The sequence below is a fragment of the Felis catus genome, chromosome D4, assembly GCF_018350175.1.
Source record: "Felis catus isolate Fca126 chromosome D4, F.catus_Fca126_mat1.0, whole genome shotgun sequence".
Classification (NCBI taxonomy): domain Eukaryota; kingdom Metazoa; phylum Chordata; class Mammalia; order Carnivora; family Felidae; genus Felis; species Felis catus.
Genome location: NC_058380.1, coordinates 1,774,174 through 1,798,803, shown reverse-complemented (window position 1 = coordinate 1,798,803; position 24,630 = coordinate 1,774,174). Strand labels below are relative to the sequence as shown.

The 24,630-nt window shown below is 46.3% G+C and overlaps 1 protein-coding gene across 10 annotated transcripts in view; it reads right to left on the bottom strand.

Annotated features, from left to right (window-relative positions):
• PTPDC1 (protein tyrosine phosphatase domain containing 1) overlaps positions 1 to 24,177 on the bottom strand; it is a 73,805-nt gene extending 49,628 nt beyond the window's left edge. For 2 of the 10 annotated variants that reach the window (XM_045042597.1, XM_045042598.1), the window contains exons 1-4: positions 4,572 to 5,175; positions 3,541 to 3,741; positions 2,727 to 2,881; positions 1,933 to 2,077 (exon numbers count right to left, since the gene is read on the bottom strand). Coding sequence is in view for 3 of the 10 variants with exons in the window: in XM_019815664.3 (XP_019671223.1) it covers positions 2,727 to 2,729 (3 nt within the window). In the remaining 7 variants the exon portion in view is untranslated. Of the gene's footprint in view, positions 1 to 1,932; positions 2,471 to 2,726; positions 2,882 to 3,540; positions 3,746 to 4,571; positions 5,176 to 11,505; positions 11,521 to 16,688; positions 16,798 to 24,072 lie in introns of those variants that run through there. The other 8 variants (XM_019815664.3, XM_019815663.3, XM_045042601.1 and 5 more) reach the window with 8 other exon arrangements.
• Positions 24,178 to 24,630: the final 453 nt, after the last annotated feature.

The following is a 24,630-nucleotide window of genomic DNA, read 5'->3' as shown; positions in this document are numbered from 1 at the left end:
CAAACAACAGTAATAAAAAGTGAGGTAGTAGCTTAAAGTCAGATAAATGGGACAATGGGACAAAAAAGAACACCCAAAAACATAGCCACACCCGCTGGACAACTCATTTTTGACAAAGATGCTAAAGCAAGTAAGTAGAAAAAGTATGCTCTTTTCAACAAAGTGTGCCGGAACCACTGAAAATCCATGTGCAAAAAACGTGAACTTCAGATGACATCTCATACCTCATGTAAAAATTAACTCAAAATTATCATACACCCAAATGCAAGAACTAAAAACATAAACTTTACAAACATGAGAAAAAACTGACAGAACTGAAAGGAGAAATAGATAAATCCACCATGTATAGTTGGAGGCTTCCACACGCTTCTCCAAAAAATTGATAGATCAAGCAGGCAGAAGATCAGTAAGAATACAGGTGACTTGAACAGCACTCCCAATCGGCTTGGTCTAATTGGTACGTATTCACCCACCAACAGAAGTGCACATGGAACAGCACCGGACAGACCACTGCTGCCACATAAAACACATCTTAACAACGTGAAAGCATAGGAGTGACACAAAGTCCTGCTTCGTGGCATATCAGAACCAAAGCAGACATCGGTAATAGAAAGATGGCTCAACAATTAGAAATATTGGGAAGTTGAACAAATACTTTTAAACGACACGTGGGTTAGGAAGTCTCAAGAGACATCTTTAAATATTTTAAACTAATGAAAACGAAAATACAACTTATCTTGCACAACAATGTGAATATACTTAATACTACTGGATTGCACACCTGCTTGCTAAAAGGAAGACCACAAAATTCTCAATTTTCAGCTCCAGCGAACGGAGGCCCCGAAACAAAACCAAAACCTCATGGTTTCTGCTCTTAGTGCAAAGGGCCAGGACGCTGCGGAAAGACCGTTGCCAACTGGAGTGATCCAGGCACCTTCGACCCTCTAGCCAACCTATTCCAATATCCTCCTCATTCCCAGGGAGGGGGGGTCCACGGAACTCCTGGCGTTTCCCAATCCCCCCTCTTCATCGACCTGGAGGAACCACTCTCCAGACTGGGAGTGAATCTCTGCCCGTCTGGACTCTCGGTGCTCCTCCCGCCACCACCAAGCAGCCCTCCCCTCGGAGCACTGGAACAGCTCACGGAGCGGGGTCTCCAATAAACCTCAGCAGGTTCCGTCCCTGAACCCACTCCCTCCGTCTGGGCCCTCTGAGAGACACACGCCCTTTTCTCCTTCCTTCCTCTGCCCATTCGCTTATTGGGCTGAGGTGTCTTAGAAAAATTTCATGCTGCGACTCCTTCCTCCCCAAAGGGGGAAATAATCCTAGAATTTGACAGCAGCAATCAAAGTAGCCAAATTGGTAAGTAAAATGACCCTTCAACGTCTTCTGTTTGCTCCTTCTCCGAGCTAACTAGAGCTAAGTCCAAAGACACTGATCATTTGTCCCTGTTAGATCAGCTACCACTCTCCTCACGGGCAAAACCTTCAGCTGAAACTGGCAGAACCCACAGTGCACCTCCCATCAAGATTCGAACAGATCCTCCAAACTCTCTCCCCAGAATTAACCAATACTCTCTAAATAAAGAAGCCCTTCAAGGCATCAAGCCCATAACACAAGGTTACAAGGCTCAGGGCCTCAGTGATCCTGCACTAGTTTCTGTAATACTTCTATTTTACCTGCGAGAAAACTCAATGGCTGAGGACGAAAGTTTGTCCAGGATCTCCACACCATATGTCACACTGTTATCACTAACCCCCATCCATACCGACACCCAATCCCACTGAAAACAAAATTTTCACTGTGATTGATGCATACAGTGTATTTTTAGTATTCCAGTAGATAAGGACAGCCAATATATTTTTGCTTTCACTGGGGAAGACTTAAAATCCACCTGCGCAGTCATGCCCCAGGGTTTCTCAGAGTCCTTACTTTTCACAAACTTAAAAGCCGATTCGGACGATAGAAAGTGTTCTGCAGGCTCTACTTCGTTCCGATACGCAGAGGATTCGCCCTTCTGCCCCTCTTCTCAGATCTCTTCACAGGAAGGCAACGTTCATCCGTTCAAAGCTTTGGCCTTAAACGGACATAAAGTCACCAAAGGAAAACTGCCGTTTGCTCAAACTCAGGTTCGATACTTAGGGCCCCTGACCTCAGAACCAGGGCTAGATTTGGACCCAGGCCGACTTCAGGGCACCCTGAACATCCCTAAACCTAAAACCAGCACCAATTACGAGGTTTTCTTGGCCTAGCTGACTGCGTCAAAACTGGACTCCAAACTCTCTTACAGCTCAACCTCCTCATGCTTTCCTGAAAATCAACCAACCTGACCCTGTTACTTGGAAAGATCAGGATGACACAGCTTTTGGGACTTTAGGGAAAAGCCTAATACGACCCCTGCCTTTGGACATCCTTTCAATTCCCCTTTTCCCTCTTGGTATGTGAGAGGGAAGGGAATGCCCTTGGAGCGCTCACCCCAAAATCACGGGCACCACTGCTGTCCCGTAGGGCATTATACCCAACAACTTGAACCTGTGGCTCAGGGATGTCCCCCCCCCCCCCCCCCACCCCCTTGCCTCCCAGCCATTCCTGCCACTGCCCTCTTGGTTGAGGCCCCTGCGGAAATAGTCACGGGGTCCCCTCTAACCATCCTTGTGCCCCATGCAGTGGAAGCCCTCCTGAACTCTCCCCACACTCAATACTCTTCAGCCAGTCGCCTCACTTACCATCCTCCTGCTAACTGCTCCTCATGTGACTCTTCCTTTTTGCAACAGCCTTCACCCCGCTATTCCTCTCTCCTCCCTCATTGACAAGACCCTCACGACTGCTTGATGTTGACACATCACCTTTTGAGGCCCTGTGACAAGTTACAGGAATTTCTCTGCAGAGGAAATACAGACTTTTAATGGTTCACTGATGGTTCTTATTTAAAGGATGAAAATGGTAAATATCATGCTGGGAGTGCTACTGGAACCCCTTTTGAAGTCACTAAGGGGGCACCTTTACCTCTGCCTACTTCAGCCAGACAGCTGAGTTACGTGCCCGGACTCGAGCTGGATACCCTGGCCAAGGGTAAAACCACAGGCATTTATACCGAGAGCTGGTACCCCTTCCAGTAAGTAACTCAGGACTTTGAAATAGCATGGCAACAGCGAGGTTTACCTCCATGGAGATAAAATTTTAAATGGCTGTATCTAAATATATTACGTGCCATATTTTTAAGGGCTGCTCTGGCCATTACCAAGGTTCCTGGGCATTCCAGACGTGAGACCCTGGAGGCCAAAGGAAACCACCTCACTGACATTTCTGCCCCAAATGCTGTTCTCTCGGAGGCCAACAGCCAGACCTCTGCCCTGGTCCAAAGGGATGTTCTCTCAAATGATAATTTGGAAAAATTGACCAGAGACCCCAAAAATTGGCCCCAGAAAAGGAAAAACAGTATTAGAAATCTAGTCATCGTTGGTTTGATAGTAAGAGAGAACTCTGGTTTGGACCAAATAACAATCTGCCCACAGAAGTTCCAAAATCCCCACTGCTCACCACTGTACGTGCTTTCAACCACTGGTCTCCTGACACGGTGATGGCATTCGTGGACCAATACCGGTGCGGAAAAGATAACAGGGTGCCTACTTCGCTCGTCCCACATCCAAGGTATAATCCAGGGAAAACCGCACTTCTCCCAGACTCTGAACCGTCCGACGGACCATTTGAGGTTTGGCAAATGGATCTCATATGGCTTCCCTACCTCAGGGAAAGAAACATGTTCTTGTCGTGGTCTGTATGTTTTGCCACCGGACCGAAGCTTCGTCTTGTAGACAGGCCAATGCTTCTTCTGTGGCTAAAATTCTGTTAAAGAAGATTACTCCTACCTGGGGGCCCCTCTCACACATCATGGTGGTCGGGAAACCCACTTCACCATTCAGGTGCTTTGTTAGTTAGGCGTGCACTGTTCGGCCGTGTGATGTTACCACACTTGCACTGTGTACACGCCATGCTCAGTCCTCAGAGTTGTCACACTCACTCGCGGCATCGTGAAGTCTCAACGGGAAAACTTTGTAGACTATAATGTAATTTGTTATTGTCATACTACTTTTTTTGTTTTGTATAATTATTTTTAGGTTTCGCATTTTATTACCTGTCAAACTTTTGTAAAAACGATGTACCCAATAAGGTGATTCTAGCTCATGCTTCAAGGTGATTTCCAACACTTACAACGTTGAGAAGACAGAAACTTTAGTTGGAAACCACCCGAGAGTCTCTCCCTCCTAACCTTCCTCGTTACTCAAATGTGGCCTGAAGTGGTTTCCAACTGCTATGCATTTTCCCTCTGATGTAGGACATGACAACCAGCAGAGGTCCTCCCTGCCACTGAGGGACTAAACCACTAAATACAGAAAACCTGACTCGGGACAGGTGCTGCTTTTGGGGAAAGCTCTTGATTAAAAGGGGGAATGTGAAAATGAGTAAAGGAAACCTTACTTAGAGTGGAGTTGGGGGTCAGACGGGGGAGCACTCATGCCCCCCTCCCCCACTGCTTGCAGCCTTTGCAGACGCAACAGGAAGAGACCTACCTTGCATTCAGTCAGGACCAAGTTCGCTTTACCACCCCTGCAAGATGAAGGAAGATTTTCTCCTGACCTGGCAACAGTCCAGCCAATGACAGCGAACACAGGCAGCCAATGAGAGGTGTCACAGCCCAGCCAATGAGACACTGTAATATCCAGCCAATGAGAGAGAGTCACAGCTCAGCTAATAAGAGATGAGAGATGGTAATACCCAGCCAATGTGAGATGTTCGCAGCCCAGCCAATGAGAGATGATCACAGCCAAGCCAAAGAGACAGGTCACAACCCAGCCAATGAGAGACTATCACAGCCCAGCCAATGAGAGATGGGCACCACCCTGAAACTCTCATTTACCTCCACTGGACTTTTGTGCAGAACAGCCTTTGCAAATCCCCCTTTCATCCATAAAAGTGCATTCTTCTGCTTTGTTCTCTCAGTTTACCTATGGTTTGTAGTAACCTGAACGTCCTAGATTGCAATTCTTCTACTCCTGTACAGAGTAAAATAACTAGCAGTTTTACTTTTAAGATCAACAGAAAGGACGATCAGTAACATAAGCTTCCAACTTCAAACATGAGATAAAGAAAAACAAAACCTAAAGCAAGTAGAAGGAAGGAAACAATAAACCAAACCAAGAGCTAAGAAAAAAAGAGAAGACGCAAATTACCAATCAGGAGTAAAATAGGAGTCATCACTACTAATCTTACAGACATCAAAAAGTTAGTTAAGCGAATAGCACAAACAATTCTATGCCCATAAGCTTGATAATTCATTTTTTCGCTGTTTATTTATTTTTGAGACGGGGGAGGGGGAGAGAGAGGGAGACACAGAACTCGAAGCAGGCTCCAGGCTCTAAGCTGTCAGCACAGAGCCCGACGTGGGGCTCAAACTCACAAACTGTGAGATCATGACCCGAGCCGAAGTCAGACACATAATTGACTGAGCCACCCAGGCACCCCTAAATTTGATAATCTAGATAACATGGACCAATTCTTGAAGGGCGCAACCAACCAAAACTCACCCCAGGAAATACAGATAATATGAACAGCCCTACACCTGAAAAAGATTAAATCAGTGGTAAATCTTCCCCCAAAATGAAAACACCAAGCTCAGATGGTATTACTGGTGAATGTTACCAAACATTTAAGGAAGAAACAATACCACTTTTACAATTTCCTCCAGAAATCAGAAGGGAGATCATCTTTCAACTCATTTTGTAAGGCCAACATTACCTTTTATTCCAAAACTAGATAAATATATTACAAAAAAGAAAACTATAAACCAAGATCTTTCATGAATTTAGATATATTAGCAAAATGAATCCAGCAAACTGACTATATAAAAAGGGTAATACATGGTAACACGGGGTTCATTCCAACAATGCAAGGCTGATTCAACACCTGTAAATCAATGTAATTCATAATATTGATGGAATGAATGAAAAAATATATGATTATATTAATACATGCAGGAGAAACAAAGTTCAACATCCATTCATGTTAAAAACCCAGAAAACTTCGAAGGGAACTCCCTTAATCTAATAAGACTATTTTTAAAAATCGCAGCTAACATCACACTAAATAGTGAGATGTTAAGTTTCTCCCCAAGATCAGGAAGGAGGATGTTCCCTCTCACCACTTCTAATTCACCTTCATACTAAAAGTTTTAGCTAGTGTAATCACACAAGAAGAAGAGGTATACAAATTGGATAAAAAGAAATAAAAATAAATAAAAGAAAAATAAAAGAAAAGAAAAGAAATAAAGAAAATAAAAAGAAAAAAATAAAATAAAAAGAAATAAAACTATCTTTATTCACAGACAACATACCTCTCTATCCAGAAACCCCAAAGAATCTACCAAATAACTCCTGTACATAATAAGTGAATTTAGCACAGCTGAAAGGGACATAATCAAGATAAAAAAGACAACTGCTTTCTTATATACCAGCAATGAACACTTGGAATTTGAATTTTAAAAAATACACTTATAACAGCACCTCCCCACATGACGTCCTGAGGTATAGATGTAACAAAATATGTACAGGATGTGGGTACAGAAAACCAGAAATCACTGATCAAAAGAAATCAAGGAAAATCTAAATAAATTTTCCTTGAAAATTTATTTAGAATTTCATGTTCTTGTATTTGGAAGACTCAATGTAGTAATGATGTCAGCAGATCGATGGTTTAATGCAATTCCTACTGAAATCCCAGCCAGCATTTTGGAAACACACTCAAGTTTATTCTAATATTTATATGAACAAGTAAATGTATTAGAATAGCCAATTTGATTCTGGAAAAGAGCAAAGTTGGAGGATTCACACTACCTGATTTCAAGACTAACTATAAACCGGTGAAAGAACCAACTCATGTTATGGAACATAACAGAGCCTGGAAACAAACCCACAAAAACAGTTTTTGACAAAGGTGCAAAGACCATTCAATAAAGAAAGAACAGCTTTTTCAACAAGTGATGCCAGATACTGGAGTACATATGCAACAAACTGAACCTCACACAGATATTAACTCAAAATGGATCACTGACCTACATGTAAAATGCAGACATTATAAAATTTCTAGAAGAAAGTACAGGGGGGAATCTGCATGACCTTGGTTTTGGTGATGAGTTTTTAAGTATACCAGCAAAAGCAAATCTATGAAAGAAAAACTTTTAAGTTGAAATTAATTAAAATGAAAACCCTAAACTCTGTAAAAGCCACAGAGGATGAAAAGACAGACTGGGAGAAAGTACCTGCAAATCCCATGTCTGATGAAGGACACGCATCAAACACATGCAAACAACTTTAAAGGTTGAATAAGAGGACAACTCTTTTTCTTTTTTTTTAAATGAGAGAGAGCATGTGCGAGCACGGGGGAGAGGGGCTGAGAGAGGGAAAGAGAGAATCCTAAGCAGGCTTCATGCTGTGAGCGCAGAGCCTGATGTGGGGCTCATTCCCACAACCCTGGGATCATGACCTGAGCTGAAATCAAGAGTGGGACGCTCAACCGACCAAGCCACCCAAGCACTCCTAAAAACTGGCAAAATGAGAAAGGGAGGAGAGAGGGCAGGGGTGGGAGGACAGGTTCCCAGGATGACTGATAACTACTCTTTCCTGCTCATATGTTGGTTAATTGGAGATATTATAGGTATTTACATATTGTATTTTTTTTAAATGTTTGTTTATTTTGGGGAGACAGAGAGACAGAGTGTAAGCAGGGGAGGGGCAGAGAGAGAGGGAGACACAGAATCTGAAGCAGGCTCCAGGCCCCGAGCTGTCAGTGCAGAGCCCGACGCCAAGCTCCAACCCACGAAGTGCAGGATCATGACCTGGGCTGAAGCCGGCTGCTTAACTGACTGAGCCACCCAGGCGCCCCACATATTGCATTTTTATTTAAGAAAAAAATGAAAAGGCCATCAGGGTGTGTAAATTGTGGTTGCTGCAGAATTTTTCTTGTAGAAAAGAAACTGGTATGAATTTGAATACTTCTGAGTAAGAAATGGTTGAGCAAATTCTAGCATACATTTCTCACGGAACACAAGCCAGTTACATTCTCACCAAGTTATGTTTACATGCACTGAGCTGGAACTTGACTGCAATATGGCAGTAAGTTAAAAAATAAAAGCAAGTTGCAGAGTAATAGTTTGGGTTAAGTTACATTTATGTGTTAAAAAAACTTCAAAATTATAGAAAAATGCATTTGTGAATTAGAAACATAAGGGAAAACTGGCGCCATATGTGTCAATCTGTTAATACCAGTTTTAAGAGATTTACATTTGGAGCAAAAAAGGGAGCATTTGTCCTATTTATTCCCTTTATACACTTCTGTATTGTTTGAGCTTTATTTTGAAGTTAAAAATAAAACCTTTATATTATACTTTTTAGTTTCTGCCGAAAGAAAAAAAATGGGCAAAAGATGTGAACAGGCACCTCACCAAAGACAGACAGATGAAAATAAAGCGTATGAGAAGATGCTTCGTATAGGAAGTGCAACTTAAAACCACAATGATATACCACTCTATGTCAGAACAGCAAAACACAGAAACACAAGAAAACCTAGCAATGTCAACTGCTGGCACAGATGGGGGGCAAGAGGAAGCCTCTTTCACCACTGGTGGGAGAGAGGGCAACGGTACAGCCATGTAGAAGGCAGTGTGGCGGTCTCTCAGCCAGCTCAACACAGCCCTAGAGTAAGACCCAGAAACTGTTCTCAGCTATTTACCCAACTAATTTGAAAACACATCCACTCAAAAACACATATGTGAATCTTCACGATGGCTTCACTTGTAATCGCCAATATCTGGAAATGACCCACCTGTCACAAAACCTACTAGACCACTGTTCTGTGATTAAAGGGAAAGGATCATTATTCTATGCACCAACGTGGATAAATTTTACATGTAGCACGCTAAGCAAAAGAATCCAATGTAAGATTACACTGTAAGATTCCATTTATAGGACTTTCTGGAAAAGAGACAAAACAGTCTTTGCAAGACGTCTGAAAAGGGCAGAGGGGCGACCGAGTAAAGCACAAATTTTTAGGGCCATGAAACTATTCTGTCTAGTGCTACAGTGATGGATACGTATGTTATCCATTTGTCAGCCCTCCCAGAACTATTTTATAGCACAAAGAATAAACTTTATGCAATATTTTAAAATGCAAACTAAAAAAAATCAACTAGGAGGGTGGAGAGTGGGGAACCGCAGCAGGGAATGCAGATAAAAGAATTTAATTGTACTACAAATGTGTGAATAACCTCATGGGGAGGAGGACGGGGGATGGCAGAAAGGGACCTGAGTAACTCTGGAAATGACCGGAGACTAAAGTCAAAAGGAACCACACACTCCACTGTAGCTGGAAATGCGACTTCTCAGGGAGGGGCTGGTTAACAATCTTAATACTCCTGCACACGTATCCTGGAATGGAGAAGTTAAGTAGAAACATGGTGAATGGCAGAAGCCGGGTCTCTCGCTGTCGCAGATGGAGGGTACAGATAACAAGTAAGCACCGGGGAAAAGGCCAGAATGAACCAGGTGGGGGGGTTCTGAATTAGAGTCTGAGGCATCAGCCGGAACTCCTATTTAGCTTAATACAGAAACCGATGACTCAAAGTGGAAATATTACAGAGATGTGTGCACACACAGGTAAGTAAATATCCACATATTTATCTCCTAGCTCTGCTCACTCACAGGACCTAAAAGCAAGGACACCCCAGTAGCGATGAGCACATCAGAGCAAATCCTGGCTTTTAATACCAGGATCCAGGGATCCTTGTTGAAATGGCTGATTTTAGGGCTGGAACAGGGAATACACTAGATGAATCTGAAGCATCCTGTAGTGCCGGAAAGTAGGCAAGTGCTCCAAACACAAACAGAAACCACCGGAAAGAGCTATTAATGGTAAAGTTGGAACAATTTGAGCAACAAATAAATACTGCACTTTTCAGTTATATCTACCTGGGAACAGAAACCTCTGACATGCTCAATAATACAAAATTGTGTCACCGTGCAGGTATATTTTTCCCAAAGTCGGAAGGCAGGGGGACAAACCAGAGTATGCCTTAGAGGGGAAGATGCCAGAATGCTTAGGGAGTCACACGAACAACAGTCCAGTTCAATATAGTAAATATCTGAGCCCCTACGAGGTGCCAAGAGCTCTGAGAACATGGGGGAGTACAAAGACAAAATAGTTCCTGAGGTGCGTGGCCTGAGGGACGGCTCAGGACACCCTCACGGGCTGAGTTGGAGTCAACATTGGCACCAAGTAAGTGATTAATATGTGTTACGATCTCTTCCCCAAATGCCCAATGCAACAGGACTCACTCTACTGACACCAGTCAATTTCACCACTTATGTGACAAAAGGATATTACTTCCATTCTATATTGCTATAATCAACTAGAGAAATTAGCGTTTTAGAAGTACAGAACTTAAAAGTCTAAAACTTAACATGCAGAAAAACTGTTCAGTTTTCTTTCTGTCTACATGAATGGGGGAGTCCTGTACTTTGACTCAAGGAGGCCACCACTGATCCAAGTAATAGGCAATTAGAAAATAAGACTTTGGACAGCACAAAATGACAAGCAGAAATACTCCACGATCACTTTATAGAACTTTAGACCATTAAGGGCATGAACGCTTTAAAATTCCACACATAATTAACATTGTTTCTCTGTTTTGAAATATGGAATGGCTGCATCAGAGGGAAGAGAAGAAAATTATCCAGATGAGAATGCTTTCCCACATGTACCAGGAAACACACACAACTGACCACTGAGAGGAGAAAGCCTCCCCAAAGCCCCTGCTTATCACCTCTGCTCCCAATGAGCTTTTGCTGAAAGAAAAGTTGATTCTGTACAGGTTTATACTCACAAAATTAAACACAGGCTAAGCTGGGTGCGTGCTAGGACCTTTGCAAAACAGGCTTATGGAGGGCGTGTGGACACGAGTCAGCTCGGGGCAGAGACCAGGAGCTCAACCACGGGGGCCAGCAGGAGAGGGCACAGCGTGACGCCAGTGTTCACAGGGCACGGGGAAGGTGAGCGTGTTCAGGTGGGCCGATGACATGAAGCGAGAAGCCCGAGATGTGTTCAAGACACGACAGCACTGACGGCGGTGAGCACAAGGAGGCCCGCGGGTCGGGAGGGACCGTGGCAGGGGACGGCCTGGCCTGCAGGGACAGAACTGCAGGACAGCACTTCCGGGCCATACGGACATGCAGAGAGCTGGCTGGAAACGGAAAGGCATTCCCGCTAAGCAAAGTCAAACACAACAACTGTACACACAGTACGTCCACAAAGGCGGAGAGAAAGCGCTTGAGAGACACCAGGTGGCTGACTTCCCCTGACCCGCTCCTACAGCTTCCGTTATTACTCGCAGTACATATTCGGCCACTCTTCAGTTCTTACTCAGGTGGCCACCACAGACTTGAAACGCTAGCTCACCGGGCCCTTCCCTAAAGATTCCCGAGGAGCCAGAGGTCTGAAGACGTCCGGAGAGGTCACAGTCTGGAAAAAAGAGTGGACAAAAGGTGTTGACCTTAGAATAAGTGCCTCCATTCACGCAACAGCCAGAGTAGAGAGCACACACTACACGCGCTCGCAGGAGACGCAGCGTCCAGCGCTCACGGGACAGCTGGCTTGTCTACCACCATCCCGAGTAAATCCACCGCAGATCAACAAAGGCGAGCTCAACTAATACGATACTAACGCTGCTGGAACTGCAAGGTTTTTTTTCGTTTTGGCTTATCAGTATTTTCTAAATTTTTATGCTCCATGATGTTTTACTTTTATAGGAATACAATTCGACTTTCAAAAGATCCTATAGTTGTAATGGTTATTACATTACACACAGCCTTAGTTATTTACTTTCGTGCTACATGTTACAATATATTCCTGCCATTGTTTCTAATATCTGCTGTAAATTTAACCTGTGGCCTGAGTCAATTTATACACAGTTTCTCATTGGGGGATAAAGACAAAACTATTGTATATTTCAAAACAGCCACAATGTAATAGTCAAATATATTTGCCCATCAGTGATAGACACAACAAAATTGCTACCAAGTTTGAGGTAATATACAAAAGGCTAGAAAGAATTTTTAAATTGGGCCATTTTCTTGGGGACACAAAAATTTTAAACTTGAATATCTATTACTCAACTCTAAACATATTTTCAGTCAGCCATCTCCCCTTTCCCTACAATTCTGAGGAAAAGTTCCAGCATGTGATTTTACTTTTCCACACTGACCCTAATCCCCTCAAGTCTACTCTTCATGCTCTGCCTCTAGCAAATAAAGTAAAAAATAAACATTCTAAAGGATTGGCTGACAAAGTTTGAAAAGAAGAGAACTGAAGGTGCTACCTGTCACCAATAGGATAAATCTTCCTTCAGAGACCTCTTCCGACAGAGACCCCTCCGGTGGGCAGTAAGGCCGAGAGGCCAGGGTTAGGGAAGGAAAGGAGCGGATAATTGATTTTGTTCCTGGACAGGCAGTTTGGGTTTCCAAATTTATCCTGTAGAGCAATTCAATAAATGGATTCTTCTGGTCCTTATTCTAGCAATAAAACATCTGCTTAAAAAGAACTAGAATTGGGGCACCTGGGTGCCTCGCTCAGTTAAGCGTCCAACTTTTTGTTTCGGCTCAGGTCATGATCTCGCGGTTTGTGAGTTCGAGCCCTGCATCCGGCTCTGCACTAACAGTGCAGAGCCTGCTTAGGATTCTCTCTCTCCCCCCACCCCCCTGCCCCTACCCTGCTTGCTCACTCTCATTCTCTCAAAATAAATAAATAAACTTAAAAGGATTTTTTTGATGAAATAAAGTCTTGAGTTCACATATAGGGCCAAACATCTTTCCTTCTGAAGGGTAGAACGCCACAAATTACTATACCGACTGTGCAGAAAAAAAATGGTGTTGCTTGAACTATAGTGAAAAGAAATGACTCCCAGACCAAAAAGACTTTTATTTCCCTCAAGAAACTATTAGCGGGCTTTCTCCTAGCTGGTCTCCACCTACTCCACCTGGCCGGCTCCTATGCTCATAAGCGGGACAGCACTCAGACACAGAGGTCTGATCCAGAGACTGACAGGTGTTCGTGCCCACAGAGAAAGAACAAAGGGCAGAAGTGCTCTTTCATAGCAACTACAAGGAGGCTAGCTGATGGCCGGGGGGGGCGGGGGGGGGGGGAACCTGCCAATCAAGAGGTTAAGGACTAGGCGCTAAGCATCCAACTCTTGATTTCAACTTGTTCATGATCCCAGGGTCATGGGATCGAGCCCCATGTCGGACTCTGCGCTGAGCATGGAGCCTGCTTAAGGTTCTTTCTCTCTCCCTCTGCCCTTCTCCCTCTGTTCATTCTCTAAAATAAACAAAACAAAACAAAAAAAAAGATCATGGACTAAAATCATAAGGTTTACCACCAAGAGGACAACTGTTAGGTTTTAAACCATGGCAAAAAAGTTATGTCCAAATACTTAACTAGACAGCCCAGGAAACATGACTAATAACGAACTGAGAAAATGATAAGCAGAATGCCTGTTAATATTTCTGTTAGTTTGTTTCATGCAAGTGTAAGTAGTTAGGGAGTTTCAGATTTTCATCATCGTAACTGGTCACTTGCAAAAGTCAGTTTCCTTAAAAATCCAATTTGTTCAATTTGCTGTCATCAGATCTATTGCTGTTTGATCAACTAGAAAAATAAAAACATGTACCTTATAAGCGATGTCTAAGGTCATGGGCTAGTTGTTCTCTCAGACACCTGTTTAATGGTCAGTCCACACTCACTGTTCGTGTTAAAAGTCTCATGGGCTTGAGGATCAGTACATTTTCGAGATCATGCAGAAAGATTTATGGGGACACAATTTTCTACAAAACTAGGTGCCCATACTAATTGCCATTAAAGGGAATGATTTCCAACAAAAAATACGATTATAACTTTAAGCCAAAGAACTGTCAAAGCACTGACATTTTTATGGAACAAATTTAAGTTACATCTCTTGGATCAACTGTGAAAAGTATTTCAGACCTGTGAAATCTTCAACTGTGCTCGTTTATTTTCTTGAAGTTTCCTATTTTCTAACGCACAATGTACTTTTAATTGAGACTTTAAGAGTTTAAGAGAATTTCCCAACCACTATTTTGTTACAAATTAAATTCAGTCAGAAACACATTTCCTCATCATGCTAACATTCAGAGACTTTGTAGTTGTACTGTTCAAACATTTATCACAATCTGTACTTACCTTTGTTTTTATATTTGCTTGTATTTTTTTTCCCATATAATTCCTGTAAGATCAGGGACCCTGTCTGCCTTCCTCACTGGTATATCCCCTCCACCTAACACAAAGCCTGGCACCAATAATTGTTCATAAATATTTACTGAATTAACAAATGGACGAGTTTAGTCATAGAAAGGAAAGCATGATTAGGAGCTAAATAAATAGCCCGTGCCCACAGATCTCTCAAAAATATTTAAAAGGTGGCTCGTTGTTATTTTTTTAAATGTCTTCATTTTTGAGAGAGAAGGAGCACGAGTTGGAGAGGGGCAGAGAGAGAGAGGGAGACACAGAATCCGAAGCAGGCTTCAACTGTCAGCACAGAGCCCGACGCGGGGCTCGAACCCACGAACCATGAGACCATGACCTGAGCCGAAGTCGGATGCTTAACCAACTGAGCCACCCACTCGCCCCACGGCTCGTTATTATTTTTATCGATTTTTTCTTTTTATGCCTTGCATGCAGTAGGTCCTCAAAAATGAATTGCATCTTTTTTGGAAATGAAAATGACCTGGAATGTTACAGCAGTATGGGAACGCACTAATCTCTGAAAACAGGGAAGGTGAAAGAGAACAGGACAAAACTGCTTGTGCTTAGTACTCTGCCAGGCCTTTCCATATGCTGTCCCAAATAAAACCCTGGAGGCACTGTCCCCATCTTAAAGATGAGCAAAGTGAGACTCAGCCAGGAAGTCACTGGCCCAAGGTCAGGAAAGTGTTAGAACTGGGGTTAAAATACGAGTTCTTGCTTAAACCAAAACCCACTTTATTTTCTCTGCCCCAAGTTGCCTCCACGGGAACCAAAAAATACTCCACTTTTTTCAGTAACAACACATTAAGTGCATTAAATGACACAGTTAATATTTTGCAAAGTGGGGCGCTTGGGTGGCTCAGTCGGTTGAGCGTCCGACTTCGGCTCAGGTCATGATCTTGCGGTCTGTGAGTTCGAGCCCCGCGTCAGGCTCTGGGCTGATGGCTCAGAGCCTGGAGCCTGCTTCAGATTCTGTGTCTCCCTCTCTCTCTGCCCCTCGCCCGTTCATGCTCTGTCTCTCTCTGTCCCAAAAATAAATAAAAACTTAAAAAAATATATCTTGCAAAGAAATGTTTTGATTATTCAACTTACATATTTTAGAACAGGAAATGTATGAGTAAACTAAAAAAAATCAAATGTATCTTTAGGTGAGGCCGAAGTGATGTGAGAAAGAACGGATAAAGTCACCAGCAAAGAAACATTCCAACGTACACGTTTTCACACCCACCGTGATGCTTATTTTAAAGCTAAAGAAAATCTTCAGATGTTGAGGCAGTTTTAGTCGGAAAAAGGATGAGATGTGCCTTTAAGAGAACTGTGAGTTAAGGTTTGTCCTCAGGATAATTTCCAGATTTCCAAGTGGAATTTTGAAGTGCAAGCCCCTTCTCTCCGAAGATTTTCCTAAATGCTGGGACCCTGAACAATCCATACGAGGAGCACCGGGGAGACTTCATCATCAGTAGGGGATTCCGCAGGGTGTGGAAGTGATTCTGCCACACTGGTTGCGCTGGGGGAAACTGTGCTTCTCAGACCCCTTTTCATAGCGTCCAATGTTACCTTTAAAATAACTGTCCTGGGCCTGAATTTGTTATGAGGGTCAGAGGAGCACAGGAGGAAGCGCTACACTGGAAAGGAGGAGAGAAGGGAGGACAAGGCACCTTCCCAGACCGCGCGGACCAGGCAGGGCGCCAGGCCCGGTCAGCAGCTGGTCCCCGCCGAAGCCCGGGGTGCAGCCCCTGAAGATGGCCCGGGACCCGGGGCACCTGGGGCACCGCAACTGGGGGACCCGCACCTGGAGGCACCTGCACCTGACGGGGAGCACCAGACCAGGGAGCACCCGCACCAGGGGGCGTCCCAGACCCCGGCGGGACACCTGCACCTGGGGGACGCTCACCAGGGGGGCGCCCGCACTTGGGGGCGTCCCAGACGCCGGCGGGACACCTGCACCTGGGGGACGCTCACCAGGGGGGCGCCCGCACTTGGGGGCGTCCCAGACGCCGGCGGGACACCTGCACCTGGGAGGCATCCGCACCTGGGGGTACCCGCACCAGCAGCCGGGAGGCGGCGCGGTCCCAAGTCGCCGGCGGCGGGGTAGCGCCCAGGGGCCTCCGGGACCGCCGTGGCGGGCTCGGGCTTCCATCCCAGCCTCGGCCTCCCCGCGCGGACGGCGGAACGACCCCCGCCCCCCGCCCCCCGCCCGGTCCCCATTCTCCTCACGCGCTTCCCACAAACGGCCGACGCGTCGGGATCGGGGCTGCGGCAGCGCAGGGCCGACCTCCGCCTCTGGAGGAGACGCGTCAGGCCGGCCGCCCGCCCGCACTCACCGCTCCGCCCGCGCCCGCCAAGGACGCCGCCGCAGCCGCCCGGCAGCTTCCGCCCGGCGCCACACAACCGCCGGCGCCCACCTCGGCCGCGGCCGGCGCAGGCGCTCTGGGCCGCTCCCGGGCCGCGCGCGCCGCCTCGCCCCCGCCGCCGACACACGTGACGCGCGCCGGCCAATGGCAGCCCGAGGCGGCCTGGGATGCGGCGGCGGGCCGCGGGAAGGCCGCAGGATCCCGCCTCCCGGCCCGACTCGGAGGTCGGCGGCAGCGGGAAGGGAAGGCAGGGCCCGGGTTCGGCCAGCCTGTGCCCGCGGGACGGGGAGCCGGAACCTGGGCCCCGCCCCCGAGCTACCCCGCCCCGACGGCCGCGACCGGCCCACGAGTGTCCCAAGGGGCCCGCACCTGCTCCGCCAGCGCGCGGCGGATGGGGTTCGCCTGCGTGTAGCAGAACCCCAAATCCCAACACCCCGAGCCTTATCGCAAGGCTGCCTCCCCTCCAAGAGCAAGGGGAGCTCGGGACCCCAGGGGCCCAGGCTCTCTCCGCTCTGTCCTCACGGCTTGGCTTCCGACCGCAAATCTGGGGGAGCTCCGGCAGTCACCTTCTTGATTTAGGACGGGCCTTCCAGAAGCCCCTTCCAACAGCCTCTACCCACATCTTACACACTTAACCTTAGCAGCTCACCCAGCCGGGAAATGGAGTCTGAGCACGTTTCTCTCCGCGGTGAAATCTCCTTCCAAAAAAGAGGGAAAGAATGCTACGTCCTGGTGGGTGGGTGGGTGTTGTGTGCGTTGTGTGTGTTTAAACCGGTGCAGGTGGTCCTATATCACACAGTTCCTTAGAAATAAGTCCTCCTGGATGTGAACAACTTACTAGGCGAATACATGCTCTGTGGCTGACCTTGTGCTGGATGCTTGCATACATCTTCCCATTTAATTCTCAACAACCCTGCGAGGTGGGCATGATTACCTCCGCAACACCGCTGATCAGGGATGGCAAACTAGAACGCAGGTGGCTTTTACGTACACCAGATGATCTGGTGTGGGCGGCTCTACAGTGCTACAAACACATGGGCCCAAGTAATATAAGTTTGTGTTGTTAAATCAACAAGGCCACCCAGCTCTGACAAGATCACTCCTCTCTGCAGCTCAGGAAGCAGGCCTCACATAATACACCAATGTAAAGATATTACCGTGCCAAAACAATATAGTGAGATTGTAAAAGGAAACGTTTTTGATGAACAGTAGAGTCTAAAAGAGAGTTGAAAAACTTGAACTTGATTTTCCTCAAGTTTGTCCAAGGGAGAAGAGTGCCCACACTATGGTTTATTAATAAGTAACCAGACTGGTTTAAAGGCCTCTCCAGGAGCACCTGAGTGGCTCAGTGGGTTGAGTGTCTGACTCTTGATTTCATCTCAGGTATGATCCCAGGGTTGTGGGATTGAGCCCTGCATCAGGCTCCGCACTGAATGTGGAACCTGATTAAGATTTTCTCTCTCTCTCTCTTTCTCTTTCTCTAAAATAAATATACAAATAAATACCTCTCAAATATTGTTGCTGCATTAAACTTTGACAATTAGTGGGGAAAATTAGACATTGATCTGCCTGTAGGGAGCCCACAGTCTATGGGGAGAAAGACCAGAACACAATCTGAACTCATCAGGACAACCCTGGGTGGTGTAGGAACATGTGAGAAGGGTATCCAATCTGGAGGGGAGGCAAGGAAGAAGTAGGGAGTCATCAGAGAAGGCCTCAAGAGATAATTGAATGGGGGTCTTGAAAATTGAACTGGAGAGGACCAAGCTAAGTGTAGGGAATAGCAGTACAAAAGTATGTAGGGCAAAAGGGTGTCGCTTATGTGACTGCTGGGTTTGAAGAGAGGACTAAAAGAACATAATAATTAGGTGGTGCCCTGCCGTGACAGGTCACGTATGCACGTAACTGGTCATGTATGCACATAAGGACTTCACATCCCTGTGGCCACTTGCAGCCATTCCCTCCTTGATTTGGGGGTTTCTTTACTTTGTGTGTAGTCTTGGTGGTATTCCTCATTTAGATACCCTCTGGTATCCAAATATCCAAATCCATTCCTAATTTAGATACCCATTGGCATCCAGCCAACAGACGGGCAGTTGACTCAAGCTAAGCCAGGATCATCTACCAGCAGTGAGAGAGAAAGTCAGGGGTTCAAACATCCCCACCTGAGAGCAGGCAAGGGGGATGCCTTGTGGGTCCATGAAAAGCTTACAAAATTGCATGGAAACCACAACCGAGGGTAGGGGTTATGGGTGTGATGTTTTCCTCAGCCAATGCAATAAAGTCTCATTACTTCATTTTCACACCTCAGAACTAGATAGGAATAATTGTATTTTAGTCCCTGGAAAGATGTATTCTTTACTTACTTTGATCATACTTTCTAACCCCGAATTAAATACTCGGTATTTTAAATCAGCACTATTGGGGAAAGTCTGGACTATGTCAACATCATTTCTCTATGACAGTTTGGATGGGGTGTTCCACCAAAACAATTTTTTGAGTAATATGTGCAAAGACTGCCATCCAATTTCACTCTAATGCCATGTTCAACTGACAACCTTCCTGGTTTTTTTTATTGTGCTGTAAGATTGATTGCTTTGATGGAGGCCATGACAAGGGTTTTGTGGGGTTTTTTTTTCCCTTGAGTTATTCTAGATGACCAACTCTAGAGCTATTTTATTTTAAAGATGAGTCACTCGTTGCCACAGATTTGGGGGAAAGAGAGAACAAATTAGCACTGTGGAATGTCCTCATCATGTGGTTCTCTGAGTAATTTAATTTCCAGTGGTACCCACTTTTTCCTGAAATTGTATGGAAGTGTGCTATAACAACATGATGTAAGAGGATATACTTAGTGACAGAATTGACAACACAAATAAATCAACGTGATCAGAGGACCAGGGACAAGGACCAAACCATAACGGCCCGTAAGTAAGAGGGCAGGTGATCTCGCCACAACCCCATCGCTCTCAAAAACAGTACTACTGATGGGACGCCTGGGTGGCTCAGTTGGTTGAGCGTCTGACTTCGGTTCAGGTCATGATCTCGTGGTCCGTGAGTTCAAGCCCCGCGTCAGGCTCTGGGCTGATGGCTCAGAGCCTGGAGCCCACTTCCGATTCTGTGTCTCCCTCTCTCTCTGCCCCTCCCCTGTTCATGCTCTGTCTTTCTCTGTCTCAAAAATAAACATAAACATTAAAAAAAATTAAAAAAAAACAACAGTACTACTGAGGCTGAGGGCAGGAGGCTCCTGTTGAGAAAGTGGCTAATCCTCACCGCAGGGGGGAAGTAAGTGGGGGCACAAGCCCGGCTGGCCTGTCTCCAAGAGCTCCTATGAGCCTTGAAGTCTCTTGAATGAATGCATGAGTGAAGAAGCAAAAGTGAGGACGACATCCAGATGCTGGGGCTAGTCTGCCAGCGATTCTCAGCTCTCAGCACAGAGCCCTGCTCGCTGTGGGGTCCCCACCCCATCCTCCTGCTTGTCTCAGCTCCCCCCAGTCCGGCCCCGCCCCGGCGGCAGCTTAGCCACTGGCATGTTCTCATGCACTTAGTGAGTGTTTATGGGATGAGTGATTGATGGTTTGAAGAAACCAACGTAGAGGAATTGAAGAGGGAGCTCAGTTACAGTCCAGCAATCAAAGCAGCCGGTCTGTGCTCCGTGCTCCATACACTTAGTTCAGGTCATCTTCACGACAGCCCCACAAGATAAACATGTTATCATTGCCTCATTTTACAGGAAGAGGAAGCTCGGAGACGCACCAGAGTTACCTAATTAAGTGGAGGAATCAAGGTCTAAAACCCTGAACGGTCTGATTACAAAGCCCATGCTGTTTTCTGACATTCCCTTATAGCCCCTGGAAAGTTCACAGGAAACTCTGGTCACCGTATAGGCATGTGCACCCCTGACACATTTCATGTGGGTGTTTATCTTCCAAGAGGACAAGGCCCACACCACAGATTGGGCAGGACCACGTGGGCCAGCGAGAGCTCACTAACCTTCCACATTCCTTCAACTTGGCCCCTGGAGAAGGAAGACAACAGATGGTCAGCGGGCTGCTCACTTCCCCAGCCATGTGGCTTTAACTAAACAGGCTGCTTGGGATTCCTAGTGGCCACAGGGTCTGGCATGTTCAAGTTCAGCGAGAGCCTGATGCCTGCTTATTAAATCTGCTCAAAAGGCAGCCACCAGGCCACCATGCCAATACAGTGGGAGACAGAAGGTACTAGAAAGAATGGTGGGTGGGGAGTAGGAAGTCAGTTGCAGTGCACCGTTTTTATTATTAATGTGCGTTATCGAGGGGAGGCTGGGAAGGGCTCTATGTGGGTACTCGTGCAAGTAAGCCAGTCCTTACTAAATAGAACAATCAAGACTGAATTTTTATTTTTTTATTAAAAAAAATTTTTTTTTTCTTAACGCTTATTTATTATTGAGAGACAGAGAGAGACTAAGTGTGAGCAGGAGAGGAGCAGAGAGAGAGGGAGACACAGAATCGGAAGCAGGCTCCAGGCTCCGAGCTGTCAGCACAGAGACCGATGTGGGGCTCGAACTCACAAACCGCGAGATCATGACCTAAGCCGGAGTCAGACGCTCAACCGACTGAGCCACTCAGGCGCCCCAAGACTGAATTTTTAAAAGAGAAAGGGTGTTCTAAGTGAGGGCAGCAGCGTGGGGCCTGCTCCTCCTGCTTTCTGACAATTGCACTCCCGCCCATGGCAGCTAATTACCACCGTGCACGCCATGTGTTAGGTTTTCTTAGATCCTCGTGGGTTTTGAGGTACTTTATGAAGCAACTACTCCACTGGTTACCAACTTTATCAGAAGGCTGCGTACTGGGGCGCCTGGGTGGCTCAGTCGGTTAAGCGTCCGACTTCAGCTCAGGTCACCGCGGTGCATGAGTTCGAGCCCTGCACCGGGCTCTGTGCTGACAGCTCAGAGCCTGGAGCCTGCTTCGGATTCTGTGTCTCCCTCTCTCTCTGCCCCTCCCACATACATGCTCTGTCTCTCTCTGTCTCAAAAAAAATAAACGTTAAAAAAAAAAAAAAGAAGAAGTCTGCATACTATTATCCCCCTCCCTGGGTGGGTCATGTTTTAAAAGGTATCTGAAAGCAAGAATACGCTTCTTCCCCTGCCCTGCCACCAGCCTATTAACTGGACAGCCCTGGTTACATTATTAAATTCATATAATTCCATTTAAAAGCAAAGAAACATGGTTTTGGTTTCATTTTGCCTTCTAATCCCCAGGTCTGCTTTAAGGGTCCTATCTCAGTTCTCTGTGGACCATTTCCTTACCTGAAAATGGCGATGGTAAAGTAGGTCGACAGCCCCTACCTCGTTAAGGAACTAGGGAAACATGAGCCTGGTGAGTGAGAGCCTGGTGAAGATTTATTCCTGTTGTAGCTTCGCATGGGCCAAAGTTCCGTTCTCCTAGCTCCTTGAGCCAGGCAGGTCTCTGAGGCTCCCTGGGAATCATGGGATCCCATTCTTGGTGTCCAACCCGGTCCGGTTCACCCTTCTCATGTTACAGATGAAGGAACTTAAGACCCAAGTGGAAGATCGTGACCCCACTTCTGCCCTTGATCTTGAATTTTATGTCAATTTATGCACAGTCACAAAGAAGCAGTTAGTGAAAACAAGGCCTGGAGCATCCCAGAAATGCAGAGAAGCCCAGAATGGCAGGGGAGGAGTGGTGGCCGACGAGGCTGAAAAGGCAGGCAGGACCTGTATCACACAGGACCTGCTGGGCCAGTTTAACTTTGGTCTCTAGTTCAGAGGCACGGGGAAACCAATGAGAAATGATAATTGTTGGTTGAGATTTGGAAACATCTGGACAACCATATTTTAAATTTTTTATCCATGTGTTTGAAATAGTCCAACCATAGGTTTAAAGGCATAAACTGTTATTGTGTAAACTTGTAGCAAGAAATTGATCTGATTCTAATAAGGACAAGAACCAAAAGCAATGGGCTTAACCAGACAAAAGAGATCGTAGGTTGGATGTGGACGGAGATCCCTGACCTCAAGCATTGTGAGCAGTGGACAGGTTGCAGAGAATGACCCGTCCTGGAAAGCAGCTGAGTTCTTAGCAGAGATCATTGGGAATCAGACTTTTCAAACTGAACTGTGCAAGATGAAGATTTAAACTGAAGAGCCAGAGCGCCTGAGTGGCTCAGTTGGTTGAGCGTCCGACTTCAGCTCAGGTCATGATCTCTGTAGTTTGTGGGTTCAAGTCCCACGTCAGGCCCTGTGCTGACAGCTCAGAGCTTGGAACCTGATTCTGATTCTGTGTCTCCTCTCTCTGCCCCTCCCCCACTTGTGCTCTGTCTCTCTCTGTCCCTCAAAAATAAATGTAAACAAAAAATTTAAACTGTCTGAAGAGCCTTTAAAATGTACGGTTGAACATCCAACTCTTGGTTTCAGCTCAGGTCATGAGCCTGCATTTTTGTGAGTTCGAGCCCCGTGTCGGGTTCTGTGCTGGCAGTGCACTGTGTCTCTCAAAATACATCAATAAACTTAAAAAATAAATAAAATGTGCTTTTAATATTGGGGTTCCCTGTTTGGTTTTCTTTTATAAAAAATCCTGAGGAATGAGGGTGGGGAGTTTGAAAACCACTGGATGTACAGTGTGTTCCATATCAGCTGCAAGGCAGCGACCCCAGTAACACACTGGGAGCATCTTCTCAGGGAGAGGGAGGGACGAAGGCAAGGAAAGAATGTGTCTACTCTGCAGAACAGGCAGCTACCCAGGTTGGAGCTGAGGGCCTGAGCAGAAGCCCCCTGAGTTGCCCTAAAGTTACTTTAGCTCATTGTAAAACTAAGATCTCTTCCTATGGGCAGGGTTTTCAGCCACTTTTTAAAAATATTTATTTATTTTTGGGGAGAGTGCAAGCAGGGGAAGGGCAGAGAGAGGGGGACAGAAGATCTGAAGCAGGCTCTGGACTGACAGGCTGACAGCAGCGAGCCCTATGTGGGGCTCGAACTCACAAACCACGAGATCGTGACCTGAGCCGAAGTTGGACGCTCCACCTGACGTTCGGTCACAGTACAACAGCCCCCGGTTGGGTTCTTGACATGCCTGGCCCCGGCGGGGGGGCCTTCCAGCCTAGTCTGTGCCAGGTCCCTCCTCTGTGCCCCACTCCCAGGGAGCTCTCACACAACAGACCTGGTCTTGCCCTCTCCAAATGCCTTGATGGCTCCCCACATCCTCCAAGGCCACACTCCCTCGGGTGACACCAGAAGGGCTTTGTGACCTTGCCCTGCCTGCTCCAATACCTCCCCCCATCCCCCATTTCCCTCAGTCCTTAAACCTAGCTGTGCAAACTCGGAGCAGTTTTCTGGATCTGCCCCGCCCTCCCTCACCTTTGCCACCTTGTTCTTCTGGCCGAAAATACCACCTTTCCTTTCCTCCTTCGTGATTCAGCTTGGTTCTCCAACCTTCCTGCACTTCTCCATATGTTCCAGCCCCTGGAAAGGAATGTATCATTGTGATATGCTGCATTTTACAAGGAATTTTTTGCAAAGGCCAAATGGGGTAGATTTGTATGCACTTTACAGACCAGGCTCACGGCGTTGACTTGTCCAAGTTCCCACAACTCGTTAGTGACAGGACGCGGCGATAAGCCAGGTCCTCCAGGGCACGGCTCTTGCCCTGTCCCTGTGAACAGACCGCCACCAAGGAAGTGGGGGCTGCAAGAGAAATCTGTCTGCCCCGTTTCACCCTCATCTGGCCTAGGAGGAAACCTTCTTATGTAGCCCAGTGTTTCTGGCTGGGGAATACATTTTAAGCTCTGAAAAATATCATTTCTCCTGACATTTCTGGAAGAAATGAAAGCCAATTAACCAGTGACTTTGTTGATTAATTTACAACCTAATTCATGTTAACAGCAGATGAAAGAGGCTGCAAACAGAGCTTTTTTC